We start from the raw sequence: 21,831 nt of genomic DNA on the forward strand, positions 1-21,831 counted from the left end.
GCTGATGTCAGCCCTTGTCTTAAAGATTCCCATGGCTATCCCCCCCCCCGAAAAAAAAGAAAAAGAAAAGCTGCCCTAAGCCCTAGCTTTTCAAAGTCCTCCACAATTTAACCTCTTCTTTCTTCTCTGAACTTACCTCTTTTCATATTCCCCTTTCCAGATTTATTTTGCTTTAACCAGGTATGGCTTCTCACAATATCTCAATGGTGCTTTTATTCTTCTGTTTCCATTCCATTTCCTTGCCATTTGGAAGGCTCCTTGCTCCAACAAATCTTCATTTCTCATACTTTCATTCCGCAAAATGTAATTCAGCTTCCTGTTTCTCCGAGAAGCCTTTCTGGATCTCAGTGTGAGACAAAGTCCCGCTTCCCCGCACGTGAGAGCACTGGCAAGCCTTGTCAGAAACCTTGTTTTCAGGGTTTTGTGGTTATCCTACCAGGCAGGGAGTATACTCGATTCCTCTTTGTAACCTCCATCACTCCCAACCTTATGCCTAATTCTGAGTAATATTCTGTCTTTAATAAATGATTATTTGTTATTTTAAAAAATATATTCTGCTTTCCAGATACAGGTTTTAATTCCAAAATTATCCAAATTGCATCTAATTTTACTTTCCTGTGATCCTTCAGTGTTTATCAACTCAATCTGAGCAATTTTCCTACTAACACAGTTCCTGGTTTCTTCACTGCCTACTTGAATGACATGGAATTCAGATTCTTTGCCATCTCACTCCCCTCTTGGACACAGTCTTATTCCATTATTGCATTTTTGAAAATACATTGCTTTGAAATGAATGAATCAAATGTTCTGTCCACCAAAGAATAACACAGTATTCTCATTAAAGTGATACCCTTAATCAAAATTAAGTAAATATTACTAAGATAGTTCCTCGTAGCTGAATATCAACAAAGGAGAAACTTGGCAAATCATAAGTTACTGCCCTTACTTTAAGAAACACATTTATTTATCTATCCATTAATGTATCAAGCCTGCATTCATTGACTATTAATTGAAAATGTAAATAAGCCAATCCTTTAGCACCAAGTAATTTAGAACAATTCCATTAAACAATTTAGTATGATAAACTGATTTTTAAATTAGTAAATTTAAAACGTATGTTATTTTACAAGGTAGCATGTGATTTTAGTCCTGTTGTCTCTAAGAGCACCTGCACTAATGCACCACAGTTGTTACTGGGATATCGCAAAGAGCTCTCCAACTGGGATTCTCACTTGTAGTGAGTCAGAGATCTTAGAAGCACATGAGCGTTTTAGTCATCATGAAGCTTATTAAGTCATCCATCCACTCTTTACAAAATTAGTAGTCCCCTCTTCCAAAGCACTCTCAAAAAACCCACTCAGACGGGTGGTTTAGTCTGAAAAGAAAGGGCAGAAGCCCTTATAGACCTTTCTTGCCATAGCCTGAACAATTTGTTTGCCTGTCCCACCACTGAGTGTACAAGGATTTCTAAGAGCCTAGTGTGCGCTAACATTTATTTATTTGGGAAGCACCCTTTTTTGGAGCAGAAGTTGTATAAACCTATATAAATCATAGACCTTAGGAAGCCTACAATCATATCCAAGAGATGACCAATCAGGGTTTGTTGTTGTTATCTAGTTATTAACCAAGCAAAGGAATTTGAGTTTGAAGGACTTGGTGAAAAAACAAGAGGTTCAGCATTGGAAAGGGAACAGAAATCAAGAAATTAGCTGTTAGAATATTTGGAATAAATAAAGTTTTTTCATTTTTTGAATCATGCCTTTTTTTTATGATTTTGGCCATGTTCCTTCCCCTTGGCTGAGGAAAGTAGATCTTCTCCTTCAGTCCATACAATGAGAGAGCAAGACCCTTAATTCCTCTTCCTCCTACATAGCACACAATGAAGAGGCACATATGCAAAAAGAAACAGAGATCATATTATGAAAGAGAATGTATGAAGAAAAAGGTGTACTAAGAGATATATATTTAACCTGATGTGATAATTATCAATTACATTAAGGTCTGCAAACAGATATAAAGTTCTGGGTGTAGCCTGAATGGAAACTATCAACAGAAAGAAGGAAAAATGACCAAACAGATGTAAAAAAAACCAGAGGGTACATTATGCTAGTTATGAATTCCAGCTCTGTTGTTAGGTTTAAAACCCAGATATGTCATCCAGGTAGCTACACAGCCTTGAACAAATTACTTGCTTTCTCTGAACCTCAATTTCCACATCAATAAAATAAGGGTATTAATATCAATCTATCTAGTGTTATAGAATTAAATACCATGAATCCAGTTAAATTTAAAATTTCAGATCCGAACTTTTTTGAGTGTATGTCCATGTTGTGGTAACTTTTTCTAGGGAGGCATGAATGAATATATCTCTTCATCCCCAGACGGGGAACTGACAACAGAACAAAAAAGATTCCACACAAGTCTAGCTTAATGAATCAGTGAGTCTGTTAGGGTACTTGCAGGCATGCGGGTGAGGGGATACTTAAAATAATAGGGATGACTCAAAGGTAGCTTTCTTACCAAAAGTCCCACACTCAGGAGAAGTAACAAGTCACAAAAGCTGCATCGCTGGACCTCACTGTGAAACCTGCAGGCAGCTCAGCTAATGGGAGAGAAGAGTCTCTTCTCTGAGTAGCTCTTTCTTACATGACCTTGGGGAGAGGTCTTGTGAAACTTGTGAATTTCAGGAACTTCTTGACTTGTGAAGTGCTTATATCCTGAGCCCTGTTTACTTCCTAAACCTCAAGGAGCTGATGTTTCAACTCTGAACTTTCTAAGGAGCCTCCTTCCTGGATGAGATGTTTCAAATTAGAAGAAATTGCTACCCAATAGTCCTGAACATTTCCAAAGGCACACTTCTAATAAAGTTTTGTTGTTTGTTTACAGGACAAATTTAACTGGAAATTTTATTTTTTCGTGGCAAACTATCATAGCCTTTTTATTACAATTAAATAAATTAATTCATATAAAATGTTCTTTATGAAACTAAGCACAGGTGCTTATTAGTAAGTGGAAATGATCACTTTGCTCGTCCCTATTATTAGAATAAAATTCAAAAGTCTGAAGGTACAGGTGTCCCAGAATCAGTTTTTGCTTAGTTACCACATCCTACATAGTTGTTCCCAGGCCCCTAAAATGAGTTATCATGTCACTTTCATCTCTTATTTGTATCATTTCTTGTTCCTTCTGATTGTTTCTGACTCTTGTATATTGATTTCATTTTGACCTTTTAACCACTCATAATTAATAATTCTGCTCTACTTCCCTATATAGCCAACTAGAACTGTTATAAGGTAGCCCTGGGTTTGGGACTACAATTCGAGGGGCAAGAACAGAATGAACCAAGTCATTGATTTTAATTCTGCGAGTTTAAAACTGTAAAGCTTAGTAAGTAGATCAAATTTTTACCAGCTTAATGACTATTCCATATAAAATAGAGCTAACAGCTTTCTGAAATATTTCTCCTATCTGTTTCATTATCTGTTAGGCCCATCATAAAGTTCTAGAGAAGTATCATTAGTCACAGAAAATGTCCTCTGTTCTCCTTTTGAGTTTGTAAAATGACATTTTGCTGATATGTTTCATTACTTTCCAAAGTCATTTCTAGCACAGGTCTTTTATCTCACATTTTTAAAACCTAAGTACTTCTTTCTACTTTTATCCATGATTATTTCCCCTTACATAAAGATGGTATTTAAACACTGGGATATATTGATTTCACAGGAGAGAAGTTTTAGGATTTTGTTGTTTCCGGTGAGTAGGAATGGCTATGATGCTATCTGAATACATAGATAGTAAATGTTCAGCTTGATAATAACAATTTATTAAGTACTTGGTATATTCTTTACTTCAAGAACTATAAAGCTATTTGTATTCACCATCTCATTTAATTCCCATTATATCCTCATTCTATTATCATTTTATGGAGAGGAAAACTAAGGCATAGAGAAGGGTAAGAAACTTGCCCAAGGACATCTAGGCAGTAAGTGGTAAAAAGAAGATTCCAGTTCACTTGGCCTAAATCTCTCATTCAGTGTACATGTTTACCTTCCTCAGACAACTTCTTAGCAACATTTATAGAAAGTTGGTATAGCAAAGGCTTGTAAACTTTAAATTAAAACCCTTGAGCTAGTTCAAATTTATGTGTATATGTATGTGCTGGTGCACATGCACATAGAGGCTGGATGACAACCTTGGACATAATTCCTCAGGTTCTGCCCTCCATTTTCCTTTTGAAATAGGGTCTTTTACTGTCCTGGAACTCTCCAAGAACATTAGACTGGGTGACCAGTGAGTCTCAGGGATTTGCTTGTCTCTACCTTCTCAGAGCTGGGATTACAAGAGCATGCTATCATGCCTTGCTTTAAAAAAAAAAAAAACACATGGGTTCTAGGGATCCAACTCTCAGGGCCTCATGATTGCAATGCAAGCACTTTGCCTACATAGCTATCTTGCCTATCCTTGACCATTTAAATTTTAGCACAAGAAACCCAAACAGAAGAATGGACCAGTTAAGAGTCTATTGAACAAATATGTAGGCACATTTTTTTTTCTTTGCATCAGTGACATAGCACTGGGCTTTTGGTTATTCTTCCTCCTTTTCCCTAATTCTGATATTATTAAATTCATTCCTAATTCCCTGAATTTCAGTCATAACTTTCCTCAGTCAGTATTCTAAGTTGGCCTGATCCTAAATTAATAGACTCAGTAAGTACCTTTCAAAGTACATTTTAGGTGAAAAAAAAAAAACTAAGTTAAAGTAAAATGTGTGACCTATCTTAGAAAAATTACTATGATAATAAATGCCACCTTATGCTGAAATCATGGTCTGTTTCCAAACATTCAATAAAGATTTCCTTTACATTTTATTGAGTTTTCACAGCAGTCCATGAGTAGGCAAATACCCTTATTTGTCTGTAGTGTGGAAAATGAACATTCTGAGAAATTAGCAATTGCTAAATCCTAACTAGAACAAACATCCTTTTTTTCTTTGACCATACATAAACGTTTTTTTCTAGGTGAAAATGAGTTGATTATAAAATATTGTTAATTTCTCATCCCCCTTTTTGAAAACAGATATTTTATTGAGAAGTGAAATGTAGTTATAAACTTGAGGAATCTGGTAGCTCTATACAAAACAATCTGAAACCTGTATGGAATTTTTGTATTTGTTTTTCTATTTATGAAACAGATTCGTGGTGAGGACAGAAGGTAAGGTCTACCCCATGACTTTGAAGTTGTATGGAAGGAAAATCATAAGAAAACTAAGGCTGCTTTAACTTCTTTTTCTGGGTGTGAAAGATGAAGTTGGGTTGTTCAGGGGAGCTAGGGCTGTGGCTCTGAAATAACACTAATCATCCTTCATTTGAATCTCTTACTCTGTAACTGAATTTTTTTTAGATGTGTGATGTGAGTTTAGGAAATGGAGTACTTAGGGAAATAAGCTATTTTGGGCCTTTGCAAATGTGGGCACGGGTATCAGTGTTCCCTGCTGTCATTTGCTGAGTAATAAAATTGTGTTTTCTAAAAATACACCCAAATTCTTCTCTTATTTGCATTTTATTTTTTTCTATGCCAAAGGATATATATATATATATATGTGTGTATGTATATATGTATATATATGTATATATGTATGTATGTATGTATGTATGTATGTGTGTATTTATATATATATAAATGAGGGAAAGACAGAAAAAGCAGGAGAAGAGATGGCCACCAAAAAAAAAAAAAAAAAGAAGGGAACTTGGGAAATGGCTCTGGTTAAAGGTAGTTGCTTGCACAGCCTGCTGGCCCGGGTTCATTTCCCCAGCACTCATATGAAGCCAGATGCAAAAAGTTATGCAAGCACCTGATACTCATTTGCAGAAGCAAGAGACCCTGGGTACACACACACACACACACACACACACACACACGATATTTTTTTTTTTAAGAAAACCAGGCCAGGCATGGTAGCACACATCTTTAATGCCAGCACTCAGGAGGCAGAGGTAGGAGTATCTCCATGATTTCAAAGCCACCCTGAGACTATGTAGTGAATTCCCGGTCAGCCGGGGCAAGATTGCACCTCAAAAAAATAAGCAAATTCCAAATGAGTAATTCCTGGTAAGGGTACTATGTGTAATGGAAGTTAAAAATGCTTTTTCTTCCTGAGGTAATTTCAAATATATTTTTTTTTAATTTTTGAAATCATTGGAGAGATTAAAGTATGCAACTAATGATCATGCGACTACAATAAGTAGAATTGGAACTTTAAAAACAAGCTATTAATCATCCTAGACAACCAGTGAACAATGCCTTTCCACTGGGCTTAATTCACTGGGAGCTGAGAGGCTAGTGCCCAAAGTGGGCAGAGGCCTGGCTTTTATAAGCGTTGTTCTGCAAGTGGTTATATTCCTCCTACACTTGTGTCAAGCCCTTCTGTATATCAACACTTACATTCCTGCTAAGAGATCAAATGGCATGGCAGCTAATGAAGCTGAAAGTCTTACTATTTTTTCCCCAAGTGTCCTCAAAGCCTAAGTTTCTCTCTTCAGCTCATATACAAGGGTCATCCTAGGAATAGCTCTCAGCATCCAAAAGATTGTAAGACCCCAGGGAGCCTGCCTGCAGGACTTTCAAGTCCTCCTTGCTATTTGCATACTTTTAATGCAGGGACGTCCTATAACCCTTGGAGATGACGATCTTGCCAGGCCCAGGAGACATGGAAGCAGGTGTGTTGAAGGTCAGCCATTGTTACCTGAAGCAGTAGAATTATTATTTTCATTTTAGACCTGAGAAGTATTTCCTACTATCACCCAAATGTGGTTCTTGCAGTCCATTAGAGTTGTAAGGGACCATTCAATGTCCTTTAAGGGAATACTGTTAGTGATTATAGTGATTCATATGGGTGAAACAACAGATTGTTCCTATTTATATAACTGAAGCTTTCTTCTGTAGAAGGATGAGCTTGTGGCATCACCAGATTTGTAGTTACACAATAGTAATCACGTAAAAAAGCATAACTTGTGTATCTGTTACAGCAGCTCTTTGGACATACCCTCTGTTTTGAAGCTGGTCTAGTCTATGTCACTCTAAAGAACTTTGGGTGAGAACTTTACATGAAGCTGAGAATCACGAGGTTGGAAAGCACAAGTGGAATATCTAGTCTTTAAATTTATTTGTTTTTTATTTTAGTATACAGAGTGGTGTAAAGTTATTTTGATGCGCATGTATACAGTGTATTGAGCCTACTCCTCCCACATCCTGCTACCTTTCTTTTCCTCCCCTCCCCTTATTCCCCTTTGTTCCCCTAGAAGTTTCATTTCTACTCTCATGCCATCTTTACACTTATGATTTTATGTATCTATATAAAATACAGGACTCACAAATTAGTGAGAACATATGGCACTTGTCTTTCTAAGACTGACTTAATTTGCTTCATATGACTGTATCAACTTGTGTTCATTTTCCTGCAAGCAACAAAATTTAGCTCTTTATGGCTTAAAAAATTTCACTGTGTGTATATTTCACATTTTCTTAATCTGATCCTCTGTTATTGACACCTAGATTGGTTCCATAACTTAGTTATTGTGAATAGTGCTGCAATAAACATTGATGCACAAGAATCAGTGTTAGGTTGGCTTGGGGTTTTGGGTCAATACCCAGGAGTGAAATGTCCTTCTTGAATATCTGGGGTTTCCTATTTCAGCTCTTCCAGGACTGAGCTCCTTTTCTTTTTCTCCACTTCTAAGATTTTTCTTGTGCTCTGACCAATGCATTGATGTTCTTTTAATACAGAATATCCCTCCATTCCTTCTTCATGAAACTTACTCTCTTTACACTGTCATAATAATACTGAATTTGGGATAAGGGCAACATAAGAGGGTGATAGAAAGAGATTATCTTCAAATTACATTGTGGCCGTGTATGAAAATTCTTTTTTGAGGGGGCGGGTGATTTCTAGGTAGGGTCTCACTGTAGCTCAGGCTGGCCTGGAATACGCTCTGTAGTCTCAGGGTGGCCTTGAAGTCGGTGATCTTCTACCTTTGCCTCCCAAGTGCTGGGATTAAAGGTGTGCGCTACCACGCCCGGCTTGAAAATTCTTAATAATAAAAATAGAAACTCATGAAAAGGATACTGAATCCACCTATGGGGATTCCGTTTATATCTTAACACAAAACTCTCAGTTTAAAATGTGGCATCTTTATAATATTTTGTCCAGAAACATTACTTGAAAGGCTTTATTGTAGACATGTGCTTGCCATTGCTACCCATTCTATTAAAAAAAAAAATCTTGCCTTTGAGGTTTTCTCTTAAACATACTTCTCATGATAGAAAATGCCATTTTTTTGTTTGTAGATTATAATAAAATACAGAAAAAAGCCCAGATCCAGTATCATTGATTAGGTGGAAGTCACACAAAATATCTTTTGTCCACTTTTGCCTGTTTTACATATTGTATATCATTTTTGCTACATATGGAAGGTTGAATTTTTGTCAGACCTTCCTTTCTTCCTTCCTTCCTTTCTTCTTTCTTTCAGAACTAGTATATTCTGAGAAGCTTTTAGCAATCTTATACATAACTACAAAAGTAAAACTGTAGAGAATACGCATTATATAACCAGATTTCAATATCATTTCTTCCTTATGAGGGGGAAATTAATATTATTTTTATCATTGGCACGTATTCATTTATACAATGTTATTGTTTTGTTATGACGCTTTCATCCATGCCTATCATTCACTTGGCTATCTTTACCTGCCATTTCCTTCTCTTACCCTGCACTCCTACCTTCCTCTGGTGCGCTTTCCCTTTTGTACCCATCCTTCTACTTTTGGTGTGTATGTTTTTAAGACAGAGTCTCATGTATTCCACGCTAGCTTCAAACACACTAGGTAGCTGAGGATATCCTTGAACTTCTGATCCTCCTGCCACTACTTCTCAAGTGCTGGGCTTGCAGGTGTGGGTCATCATACCCACTTTATGCAGAGCAGGGGATTGAACCCCTGAGCCACATCCTTATAGTTCCAACCTTTGTGTGTTTTACATTTATTTTTCTTTTTGGTTTTGCTTTTTTGAGATAGGGACTCACTCTAGCCCAGGCTAACCTGGAATTTACTATGTAGCCCCAGGATGACCTCAGACTCACAGTAATCTGTCTGCTTCTGCCTCCCGAGTGCTGGGATTAAAGGCATGTGCCACTGTGCCTGGCTATATTTCACATGTGTTTTAAACACAGGATCTGCATGTGAGAGAAAATATCTGATATTTCTTTTCCTTAGTCTGGATTATTTCACTTAGTGTAATAATCTCCAGTTCTAGCCATTTTCCACAAGTAACATATGTATAGATATGCCACATTTTCTTTACCCACACTCATCTTAGATGGACAGCTAACCTGGTTCTATATCTTGAATCTTACGAGTAGTGCTGCAGCAGTGAACGTGGATGTGCATCTGTGCTAGATGTTGACTTCAGTCATGTATCTAGGAGTGACACAATGCATCACGTGGTACGTCTGCCGTACTCACTTCCATAGTAGCTGCACTGACTTTTTATTCCACCAGCACTGTCTAAGGGTTCTGGTTTTGTTGTATCCTTGACAGCATTTGTTGCTATTTGTTCTCTTTATGACAGCCACTTTGACTGCAGGTAGATAGAATCTCAATGTAATTTGCTTTTGTTTTGCTTTTTTTTTTTTTAAAATTTATTTATTTATTTATTTGAGAGCGACAGACACAGAGAGAAAGACAGATAGAGGGAGAGAGAGAGAATGGGCGCGCCAGGGCTTCCAGCCTCTGCATAAACTCCAGACGCGTGCTCCCCCTTGTGCATCTGGCTAAGGTGGGACCTGGGGAACCGAGCCTCGAACCGGGGTCCTTAAGCTTCACAGGCAAGCGCTTAACCGCTAAGCCATCTCTCCAGCCCATTGCTTTTTTAAAATAATTTTTATTTTGAAATCTCATAAATGAATATAATGCAAATTGGTCACATGCCCATCAGTTTATCCTTATTGTCTCCTCTCTCTTGCCCCCGTTCATTCCACTCAGGGCCCTGTTCAGTGAGGACAGCAGTTATCACTGAGGGTTCATAAATGCACCAGTCTGTTCCTGTGGGGTGGACAATGCCTCACAGTCCACCTTCCCACCCTGTGGCTCTTACATTCTTTCAACCCCCTCCTCTGCAATGTCTCCTGAGACCTGGAGAGCCTGGTGGAGGTCTCCTTTTGTGTTGAGATCCTGGAAGCCTCTAATTTTTTTTTTTTGCTTTGATGAAATTTGAGTCTCCTCAGTGTCTATTGCCCCTGTAGTTGAAATAGAGACACTTGTCTCATGCTAGGCAGCTGTCTGTCTCTTCATTTTAATGGTCTTGAGTCTCCCTCGTATTCCCTGTCATCTGTAGAAAGCAGGTTCTCTAACCATGAGTGAGAGCAGCATTGATCAAAGAGCATAAACACATGTATTTAAAAGACTTTTTGACAGGCATGACCTCTCCATTAGACAAAGAACTTTGGAAGCTTCTCTCTGTGATCTACGATCTTCTAAGCCATAAGCTTATGACTTGGTTCTCAATACCAGGTATTAATTCCTCCCACCCCAACCCTCAGGATGTGTGGGCCTCATATCCACTCAGAGAGCAGAGGATTATCCCATAACTTATGTGCCACCATTGCACTCATAGATACATCTTTCCTGGCTGGTTGACTTCACTGTTTGCTCAGCTGAATACCTCTTATTAAATGTAAATACCATTACAAAGTTACTCTTCTTGGCACTATGTCAAACTTGACTCATGCAGAAGAACCACCCTCCTGACCATCACATGTAAAAAAAAAAAAAAAAAACGAAATAGAGATTAATTTCAGAGATCGTACAAACTGGCAAGAATTTTTTCTTTGTTAAAATTGTTCAGAATATTTTTCACATCTTTGAAGAGTCTTTATAGTTTCTCTGGTTAATGTAGTTCACTTGTTCTGTCCCTTTAGTATTACATTTAGCTGCGTGTTAATTACTGAGGCTCAGGGGAGTCACAGTTTTCAGTGTTCCGTTTGAATCTGTGCCATCCTCACAATCTTGCCTCTTGTTTCACATTCTTTTATTTATTTTTTTTTTTAAATTTTTATTTATTTATTTATTTGAGAGAGACAGACACAGAGAGAAAGACAGATAGAGGGAGAGAGAGAGAATGGGCACGCCAGGGCTTCCAGCCTCTGCAAACGAACTCCAGATGCGTGCGCCCCCTTGTGCATCTGGCTAAGGTGGGACCTGGGGAACCGAGCCTCGAACCGGGGTCCTTAGGCTTCACAGGCAAGCACTTAACTGCTAAGCCATCTCTCCAGCCCCACATTCTTTTATTTTGACCCAAAGTCAGAGATGCTTGTGACTGCAGGGAAACCCCAAATTCTTAACTTGTAGAAACCATGTAAAACGAACAGTCAATCAATGAAAGAATAAAGTTGATAGTGCATTTCACAAATTGAAATTATTGTGTCTCAGTCAGCCAGTGTGTGCTAAATGTGGAGACTGTCACCTTGGTGGGTTCCTTGGGAAGTGTCCTTGCGCACGGACCACTCCCCAGTTAGGAACGTGTCCTCTCACAGGGATCACACTTCATTTAGGAAAGCGTCCCTGCTCACGGGCGACTCTTGAGTTCTCCCTCTCCCTCCTGTGTTATGTTTGGATTTACGAGTGATTTGCTGCCGAAAGTTCTAGAGCATTATATTACACGTCATCAAAGTGAGTTCTATATTGCTTCTAGAGCAGAGGAAGAAAGACATATGTTAGGGATTCCAAACACCATTTTAATGTGTGCCAGGAAGATGATATGTTACCTCTTTGGATTTGGAACTTTTTTGTTGATACATTTTAAGAAATGCATTTATTTACAACACCTTTTTATGTCAAATTGAACACTCAATCTTTGTGGATTCACACCTGTGTCTTTATTGTTAGACGTGAATTCTAATCTCTAAATAACATTACCCTTTACTGCTGTAGTGTGAAATTTTTAATTTCTTTAAGTATTTCAAAATGATTTATGTTCATTATAAAAATTAGGATTAAAAAAAGAATTTTAAAAAGTAATCATTTGGGGCTGGAGAGATGGGTTAGCGGTTAAGTGCTTGCCTCTGAAGCCTAAGGACGCCAGTCCAAGGCTCGATTCCCCAGGACCCACGTTAGCCAGATGCACAAGGGGATGCATGCCTCTGGAGTTCATTTGCAGTGGCTAGATGTCCTGGCGTGCCCTCTCTTTCTCTCTCTTTCTCTCTCTCTCTGCCTCTTTCTCTATCTGTCACTCTCAAATAAATAAATAAAAGTAAACAAAAAAATTTAAAAAGTAATCATTTTATATCATATGGATAACTTCTATGCATTTCAATTATACTTTTTATGTTCTTTTTTTCTAGTTCTATAGACAGGTATTCACTTTAATATACTTAGGACATGTTTTTATCTATATCTCTTATGCTTGAATTGTTATTCCTGATTTTTCATGTATTTAAATATTCTTTAAAGATAGAACTTAGTGATCCATTTCCCTCCTTCATGTTAGTTCTCTGTGACTCCTCATGCTTCTATGTTGTTCCCAAATTATTAAAACTTTGTAACATTTTTAGTTAGCAAAATCAAGTTTGGTTAGCATTCTTATCTACTGCATTAAATTAAAATTAAAAGCTCCTGAATATAATACAGAACAAAAATAAACTCAGCTTCCATTTATTCCACTGAAGGAGCCATTTATTTTTAGGTTACATAATGGCTTTTGTCTTGATGGAAGTATTAGAACATGGCATTACTCTGTCGGGCTGGTTTGGTAAACACAAGCTCATGTTTCCAGTCACCTCGGTTTGTGACTATATGGTTACGGTCAGAGTTAGAGAAAAATGAAGACCATGCTGTGTTGTTGCATCTTACAGCTGCGTTGCTATGTGACTAGACCACGTACTCCATCTCACTGCACCTCCTCCTCAAGGTTACAGACTGAAGAAGGGAACAGAGCACAGAGCATGGCAGATAAGCACATTAAATACGCTTGTAATTTTGTTATTGTCAATGTGAGGTGTCTGGCCATTGAACAGAACCCAGGTGCCTGGCTAGCCTTAGTAGAGACTGAAAACCGCGAGGGGCTTTAGAGATGGCTTAGAAGTCGTGAGGGGCTAAAGAGATGGCTTGGAAGTTAAGAGCACTTCCTGTACAGCATGAGGGCACCGGGAGGTCTGAGAGGCTGCTGGAGTTCAAGTCCCAGGATCTACATAAATGGTTCGGCATCTATGTCTGTAATCACAGTCCTGTAAGAGAGCAGAGACCAAGAATAGCAAGAGCTTACAGAGGGAAATAAAACAAAACGAAACAGTAAGTTCTAGGATTAGTAAGATACTTGGGCTCCAAACAGATGGAATGCAATGGAGCAGACAAGAGGTGTCCAGCTACAGCCACCGTAGTGGGGCTCATGTGTGCCATAGGGCACATACGCATGCAGAAACTACACACACACGCACACCCACATACAGACACATAGACATAAAAGGGAGGGAGGGAGAGAGGGAACTTTTCTCTACTTCAATGAAATTGCTGGCTGTAGAAGAAAATGACAAATGTTCTTAATTATACAGTAACTGGAAGACATCTTCAAATTTGTCCTAAGTAACCATCCCACAGGTAACTTCAGACTCTGCAATGAATTTGAAAAGGTCAGTGCTGTGTCTATAATATTAAGCAGCAGTTCCTGACAGTTATAGAAATGAGTACTGAGGTTCCTCATTATTCAGTGTCTGCATATTCTCCATATACATGCCAGTGTTGCGTTAATAAATTATTATGGATGATAGTAATATATTAAGAGAGGACTATGTGACGGTGAGGAACTTTTTGTGAGTTGTTTTATTTTAATCCTCATGGCTGCTTTGTGAGGTTGTAATCATCATCCTTACTTCATAAATAAGGAAACAAGGTTCTGAGGTTCAGTGTTACACACAAAGAATATGGAGCCTGGCCTGATATCAGCATCCCATCTTTAGCTTTTCTGGTAGGTATGTTGTGTTTCCTTATCAGCACACAGCTTTATCCATTCATCAACTCACACTTGTTGAGGGCCTGCTCTGTGTGAGGTACCCCAAGTTCTTGGCCTCAGCATGAAAAGTCCCTCTTTCCTAAGGCTCACCTGCTGTTCTACTGTTACTGTGAACATCTGCATAAGGAAGTGGCTGTGTTGTTTTCTTGAGTGTGTGGAATATAACTGGAATTTTGTGTAATACTACATATGGTTATTGAGTTTACAAAAGGATTATTTCTTTTACCAACACACAGGAAGTTAGGGCATGCCCCCCTTTATTCATCATACCGCCTGTTTATTTTAGCCTTTGTCAACTCCTCAAATTGGAGATTGTTCTTCAGAATAATTACTAATAAAAGTACTGTGGGTACCTAAGTTCCTTTGACTTTAAATTTTCTGTAGGTGTGTAGAGTGGCATAAAAAACAGCCTTTTTTTAGAACACACCCAAATCATCACACAAACCTAGTGCTAAAGACTTAATTATTTCATAATAGAGTCTAAATAATTTTCTGTAGCTGAAAAACACATGATGATCAGGGTATAGCAGTGAGGAGGGAATCTCGATACCTTGTGTTCTGTGATAGGAAGAATATGAAATCTTTCCACAGGAATGAATTGTTGCAATTTTGAAGAAAATGGCATTATAGAAGTTTGTACAGAATTTTACTTTTTGTTTGTGTTGGATATGAAAATTATTTTAAATAGCCTTGAGTAGAGGCTAGCAAATTTTTCAGCTAGGAAACTATCATTCAATGCTAGGAAGAGTATTGCATGATTTAAATTAGTTGTCTTATTTTTCAGTGGACATACAAGTGAACATTTTTTTTATCCTATAAGGGGCAAATTATGTAACTTTCTCTTTTTATTTTCTTAAGTCATTTGTCCAAGAGGTAGGATTACTGGCAAATCAACTACCTGTCCATTTTCAATGTTGGCATTGGGATCCTCAAGCTGGGCTCTCTGATAACCAGTGCAAACTCCATGAATATCTTTCATTTCTCTAGAAGGAGGTGTGGATTTGCAAGGCTACCAGCTGGATATGCAAATACTACCTGACGGCACAAAGAGTGATGTGGACTTTTCAGAGATTCTTAATGCAATACAAGAAAGTAAGTTCCACTCAAATTTTAAATTCACCACAAGAGGAAAAAACGATGGCATTTTTTGGGGGGGGAAGGGGTAGCAAAATTAGAAGTTTTCGATGCTGGGCTTTGAAAAATAAATAAATGTCTGTACAAAATAATCTTGAGATCAGAAGGGCTGATTTTTGACACTGAACCACAAAATATTGGGGGTTCTTTGGAGACCTGTATGTTTATTTTAATGTGTGTGTTCATTTGGGGGATGAACACATGTGCCATGGAGGACATGGGAAGGACAGACGGTAACTGCTGGGCAGGTCCTTTTCTTTCCAGCTTGCTTTGAGGCAAGGTTTCTCTCTCTGGCTTCTCATTCGGCTGCCATTCTTTGCTTGGCTCACCACAAACTCTTGGGAACTTTTCCTTTTTTCTACTTCCCATCTCGCTATCAGAGTGCTGGGATTACAGAGGCCTGCTGTGGCTTCCAGCATTAAAACTCAGGTATGCTGGTTTGACATGGAGGCCTTTATCCACTGAGCCATCTCCCCAGCCCTGTATTTAAATTATCATCCTTATTTTATAAATGCAGAAACTAAGATCTCCAGAGGTTCAGTGTATCTGACGGCACACATTATGTTTAATACATGATAATATTTAGCAAACCTTAAAACATTATCATTATAGGTTCCTTGATTATATATATTACATATGTATTATAATCAAAGAAAAAAATCTTTAAGAAACTTAAATGCCATTCTTCTGCTCAAATATAAGAATCAAGGATTAAATGTTGAGGGGTTGGGGAGATGGCTCAGCAGTTGAAGGCATGTTTTGCAAAGCCTGCCAGCCTGGGTTCAATTTCACAGTACCCAAGTAAGGCCAAAATCCAAGGTGGCACATGCATTTGTGATCCCAGTACTTCTATAATAATGAGAGGTGGAGCCAAGAGAATCAGAAGTTCATAGGTCAGACTCCTTTCAGTGGCAAGAGACCCTGTCTCACAGAAAGTGGAGCACAGATACCTCAAGGTTTTCCCACATACATATGCACCTTAACATTGTCCTCTGATCTTTACATACGTGACCTGGTAGCAAGCTCATGCCCATACACACACACACACACACACACACACACACACACACACACACAAATAATAATTTTTTTAAGAAACAGAATTAAATGTTAGTGCATGAAGTGAAAACCAAAAGCTTATTCTCCTAAAGAAGCCCCTGGAGTCATTGATGATGTACTCTGACCCCTCATCTCGAAGCATTTGTTTATCAAGGTTAGTTCTGCTTACTCTGTTTTACTTATGCTCTATAACTTCCATTTGGAATTTTATCACAATCAAAGCACTTACCCAAATTACAGATTAAGCGCTGAAGGGTAGGAGAGATTTCTCAGTGGTTAAAGGCTCTTGCTTGCAAGCCCGCTAGTGTGGGCTCCGTTCTCTACCGCCCGGGTAAAGCCACATACAAAGAGTGGCGCATGCATTTAGTGTTCATTTGCAGCAACAAGAAAGCCTGGTGTGTCTATACACATGCACATGTACACACATGTGCAAATAAAAAATTTAAAAAGATAGTTTAGTGGCTGAAGAAGTAATTACTGCTCATGCTTCATTATCAGAGCTTTATTATAGTTTATTACACTCTTTTTTTTAAACATTTTTTAAAATTTTTTTTATTTATTTATTTGAGAGCAGCAGACACAGAGAGAAAGACAGATAGAGGGAGAGAGAGAGAATGGGCGCGCCAGGGCTTCCAGCCTCTGCAAACGAACTCCAGACACGTGCGCCCCCTTGTGTATCTGGCTAACGTGGGACCTGGGGAACCGAGCCTGGAACCAGGGTCCTTAGGCTTCACAGGCCAGCGCTTAACCGCTAAGCCATCTCTCCAGCCCTATTACACTCTTTTAATATACAAAAGTATCATGTAATGTTGAGTCTGAGAGACTTGGATATGAAGAGCATTTCATGAAGATCCACTGGACATATGTTTTCTACTTTTAGTTTTGAGTCATTACATATTTGTAATACTGGTGTGTGTGTGTGTGTGTGTGTGTGTGTGTGTGTGTGTGTGTGTGTACATGTTTGTAATACTGGGGAGTGTGTGTGTGTGGTGTGTGTGTGTGTGTGTGTGTGGTGTGTGGTGTGTTACTTGGGATCAAACCCAGAGCTTTCAGCATGCAAAGCGAGCACTCCACTTCTGAGCTACTTGTGCTCAATTCCTTTTCTTTCGTTATTTTTGGGTTTTCGAGGTTGGGTCTCACTCTACCCAGGCTGATCGGACTTCACTATGGAGTCTCAGGGTGACCTCCAATTCATAGGGAGCCTCCTGCCTCTTCCTCCCGAGTGCTGGAAGTTAAGGCGTGCTAAATGTCTTATGAACACTGTTCATCCTTTTGTAGCCATCTTCCTCTCTTACCATTATATTTTTCCTTGACTTTACAATTAATCCTTTAACCTTACACATGGGACAACTGAAGGTGGGAGAAATTAAGTTACCAAGTAACCAAACAGTGCAGAAAAGGTCAAGTGGAGGCCGCACCAGCCACCATTTAATCCCTTTATGAATATGCTTAGTTCAGTATTTAAGCATACTGTGATTAAAGATCCTGAAATTGAAGATGAGGTTGCTTTTGAAGAATTTTTTTAATTTTTAAATTTGTGTGTGTGTGTATGTGTGTGTGTGTGCACTGCATGCACATGCACATGTGCATGCATGCCAGGGTCTCCCTGCTGAAACACATGTCCGCATGTATGTAGGTGGCTCAGGAATTGAACTGGGATTTGCAGGCTTTTCAAGCAAGCACCTTTAACCATTGTGCTATCTTCCCAGCCTTGCAAAAATATTTTTTAATGTGTGCATAAAAGGATCAGTTATGTGTTCTTGATGGTCAGTATTTCACATTAGTTAATAAATAACAGAAAAAAAAACCCCAGGAGAATAAAAATATCAAATTAATAGATATTGGGCTGGAGAGATGGCTTAGTGGTTAAGAGCTTGCCTATGAAGCCTAATGACCCCAGTTCGAGGCTCGATTCTCCAGGACCCACGTTAGCCAGATGCACAAGGGGGCGCACGCGTCTGGAGTTCGTTTGCAGTGGCTGGAAGCCCTGGCGCGCCCATTCTCTCCCTCCCCCTCCCCTCTCTCTCTCTCTCTGCCTCTTTCTGTCTCTGTCACTCTCAAATAAATAAATAAAAATGAACAAAATTTAAAAAAAATTAATAGATATTGGATAGAAAGCTACTTTTCGTCGAAAGTTACCAAATTGTGCAGTTACTTCATTTGATGTGAAGGACAATAGATTATATTGTTCAGTAAAGACAAAGTCGGCTCTGTGCCAGTGCTGAAGATAAATTTGCTAAATGGATTTTAAGGCAAAATTAACTCATATCAAACAAGCTAATAGCTTACAAGTTACCATTTCCACAGTAATGTGTTATTATCAGACCTTAGTTTAGGTATGTTTGTATATGAGGTTAGCTGTTCTATAGTTTTGAATGCTGAACTCTTTATAACCAGGTAGGAGAAAATAAATTTGTGAATATTTTCTATTTAAATTTCAAAATAAGAAACTGGAAATTTTACTTTGCTTTAAAATACAAATTAAGAACATATTGTTTATACATTTTTAATGACTTATCACTAATTTATTTATATTTTCTTAATAAAAGACAAGTTTTATGCTAAGTAAATTGAGAAAGGTGTCCACACAGGATTGGGTCATTTCCAGTGAGAAAGCTTTGGGCCACTTATCTGCCTTCACCCTATACCTAGATTCTAGGTATGGCTTATACAGTTAGCTATTGTAGCAGACAGCTTCAGGTTCACTGAGATGAACATCCATACCAGGCACAGTTATGGAGGAAGGGATATTTATTGAAGCTTGCAGTTACAGGGAAAGTTCCATAATGGCAGAAGAAGCTGGCCTGCTTTCACAGATCCAAGCAGAGAGACAGTAAAGCCACACAGCACACTTCAGGAATTCCAGGTGAAACTAAGCACTTTGTACATCTTTAGATTGGGATTTCTTTTTGGTTTTTCAAGGTAGTGTCTCACTCTCGCTCAGGCTGACCTGGAATTCACTTTGTTGTCTCAGGGTAGCCTTGGACTCATGGTGATCCTTCTACCTCTGCCTCCCAAGTTCTGTGATTAAAGTTGTGGGCCACCACGTCCAGCTAGATTGGAATTTCAAACTGACCATTACACCTTCAGATCCACCCAGTGACACTTCCTCTAGCCAAGTGGCTGCAGATCCAAACTACAAACTAATAAATCACTACACATATTGGGGGCCATTTATTCAAACTACCACAGCTAGCTTACTATATTTTCTAAGTATGAGAGTATGTAGCTTGGTTCATTAAGAAATTGTAACTTGGGTGCTGTTTGTAGATATCTTTGAGAAAACAAGTTTGTAATGGTGTAAGGGTAAGGAAGATATAATTTTAAATATCAGCAAAGCTCCTCCCTACAGACATTGTTATTCAGAATACCAAGATGATGGGAACATTTCACTGCTTTCTTAAAATTTTGTATCCATACACATATATCCTTCAAGAGCAAGCCTGTGTGTGTGGCAGGGAGGGGGGGATGCATGTGTATGTGTGTTAAATCTCAGTGATAGTAGGTATTATTTTAATCTTGTTAAAGGTGAGAAAATAGTATAGCTTCCCAAGCCATGTGGTTAATATGTGAGAAAGTCAATACTTAATTTGATATTAACTGTTACTCTACTAACTACAAAATTAAATAAAAATGACCATGAAAGATAAATTACTTTAGGTTTTAAATAAATTATTCTTATGTTTTCACATTCTGGAGTTTTTCTACTATGTTCTTTTTTAAGTCTTTGTTTAAATTTTTAGTGTGTGTGTGTGTGTGTGTGTGTGCTTGTGGATATGAGTGAAGGTACATGTGTGCCACCATGCACATGTGAAAGTCACAGGACACCTTTGAGTGTCTGTATTCACTTTGTATTTTGTGTGAGGCAGCATCTCTGTTTTTGTCACTGCTATGTACGCTTGGTTAGTTGTCCTTCAAGTTCCTGCGATTCTCCTCTCTCTACCTCCCGTCTCACCACAGGAGAGCTGGAATTGCTACATGACAGCTACTGCATCTGGTTTTGTGTGGTTCTGAATTCCAGTCCTCATGTTTGCACAGGAAGTGCTTTTACCCACTGAATCACCTGCCCAGCCCTAGACGATGCTCTTATATTGTCAAATACACTAATATTATGCCAATAGTATACATGCTCTACACTAAAGGTGTCTCAGAGTAACTGGCCATATTCAAGTTTCTCCAATCTTCTCTGTTAAATGGATAGCTTATGAGAAGGGACATAATTATTTTATCCATCCATTTATCTAGCCCATGTGTCATGTGCCAGACATTGTACTCACCATAATATTTTAAATTCATGGTAAGCATTTTTATATAAAATCAAATTTAGGAAAAATAAAAATGTTTAAAGGACGTGTATTGTTCAAAATGCAAACAAACTGGTTGGTGTCAGGGAAAAGGTATTTCCATATGTGGAAGGATAATGTGTGTGTGTGTGTGTGTGTGCACGTGCATGCGCTGCTTTTTCCTAGCTGCTATTCTCTCTCCCTCTCTCTTCTCACCCTCTTCTCTTTCATCCCAATAAGGAAGCCTGGTCGCTTGAACTTCTTCGTTTAGCAATGCTTTCTGTTGCCTCATGTTGCTAACTGTGGCTCTCTGAGAGCCTGAGCTTCTGAGGGACTGACCCCTAAACAAGAGAAGAACCAGAGAGAGAGGGGAGGAACGCCTGAGGTTCTCCCTCAAAGTGTTTTGCAGATGGAGCATGGCTTCTGCTACAGTGGGTAGACGGTGACGGGGTGGTTGTGCTAAGTGCCAGGGAGACCATGCTGGAGCCCCGTGGCTTTCCCACTGTGGCAGGGAGACCATGTTGGAGCCCCATGGCTATCCCACTGTGGCAGAGTCCCTGGCCCCTGCAAAGGCTGTTAAAAGCTCTCACCTTCTCCTGTTTTAGTTGTTCTCCCAGTGCTTTGAACAGAATATGGACTTTGGTAGGTGCTTAATAACTGTTGATGCATAGTGGATGAATGAATTCCATTGTGGTGCATGCCTGTAATCCCAGCATTTAGAAGCTAGAAGCGGGAGGGTCAGGTATTCAAAGTCATCCTCTGCAATTCAAGTTTGATGTCAGCCTGTACTACCTAAGACCCTATTCCCCAACAACAAAAGAATCCTACTATAAGCATGCACAGTGGGCATCTCAGCAGTAGTCTGTGTGGCTATAGGCTTGAGTGGTTTCTCTAAAGTGTTTTATTTTTATTTCTGTTTTTTAGAGACAGCAGAGAGAATTGGTGTGCCAGGGCCTCAGCCTCTGCTTCAAATCCCAGATGCCACCTAGTGGGCATGTGTGATATTGTACTTGCCTTACTTTGTGCACCTAGCTTACATGGGATCTGGAGAGTTGAACATGGGTCCTTAGGCTTCAGAGGCAGCACCTTCACAGCTAAACCTTCTCTCTAGCCTTAAGGTTTCTCTAAACATTCTGTTCTGTGTTAAGCTCTTGGGACCTTTGCAGTACCCTGGGTTCAAGAGATAGCCAAGTGAGAATGTCATCAATGGCTGAAAGTTAATTGTCTATCAACCTGGTGGAATGCAAACTTGTTGATATATTTAATTTTATATAATGATAACAAAGTCACACACCAATG

General features: G+C 38.8%; 1 protein-coding gene across 6 annotated transcripts in view; it reads left to right on the plus strand.

Moving 5' to 3' along the window:
- Ano4 (anoctamin 4) overlaps window positions 1–21,831 on the plus strand; it is a 429,439-nt gene that overhangs the window by 218,500 nt on the left and 189,108 nt on the right. For 4 of the 6 annotated variants that reach the window (XM_045153480.1, XM_045153481.1, XM_004650215.2 and 1 more), the window contains one exon: window positions 15,044–15,148. The exons of the other annotated variants lie outside the window; for them this stretch is intronic. In XM_045153480.1, the coding sequence (XP_045009415.1) occupies window positions 15,044–15,148 (105 nt within the window). The remainder of the gene's footprint in view (window positions 1–15,043; window positions 15,149–21,831) is intronic. 6 annotated transcript variants of the gene reach the window in all.

This window comes from Jaculus jaculus, chromosome 6, assembly GCF_020740685.1.
Source record: "Jaculus jaculus isolate mJacJac1 chromosome 6, mJacJac1.mat.Y.cur, whole genome shotgun sequence".
Classification (NCBI taxonomy): Eukaryota; Metazoa; Chordata; class Mammalia; order Rodentia; family Dipodidae; genus Jaculus; species Jaculus jaculus.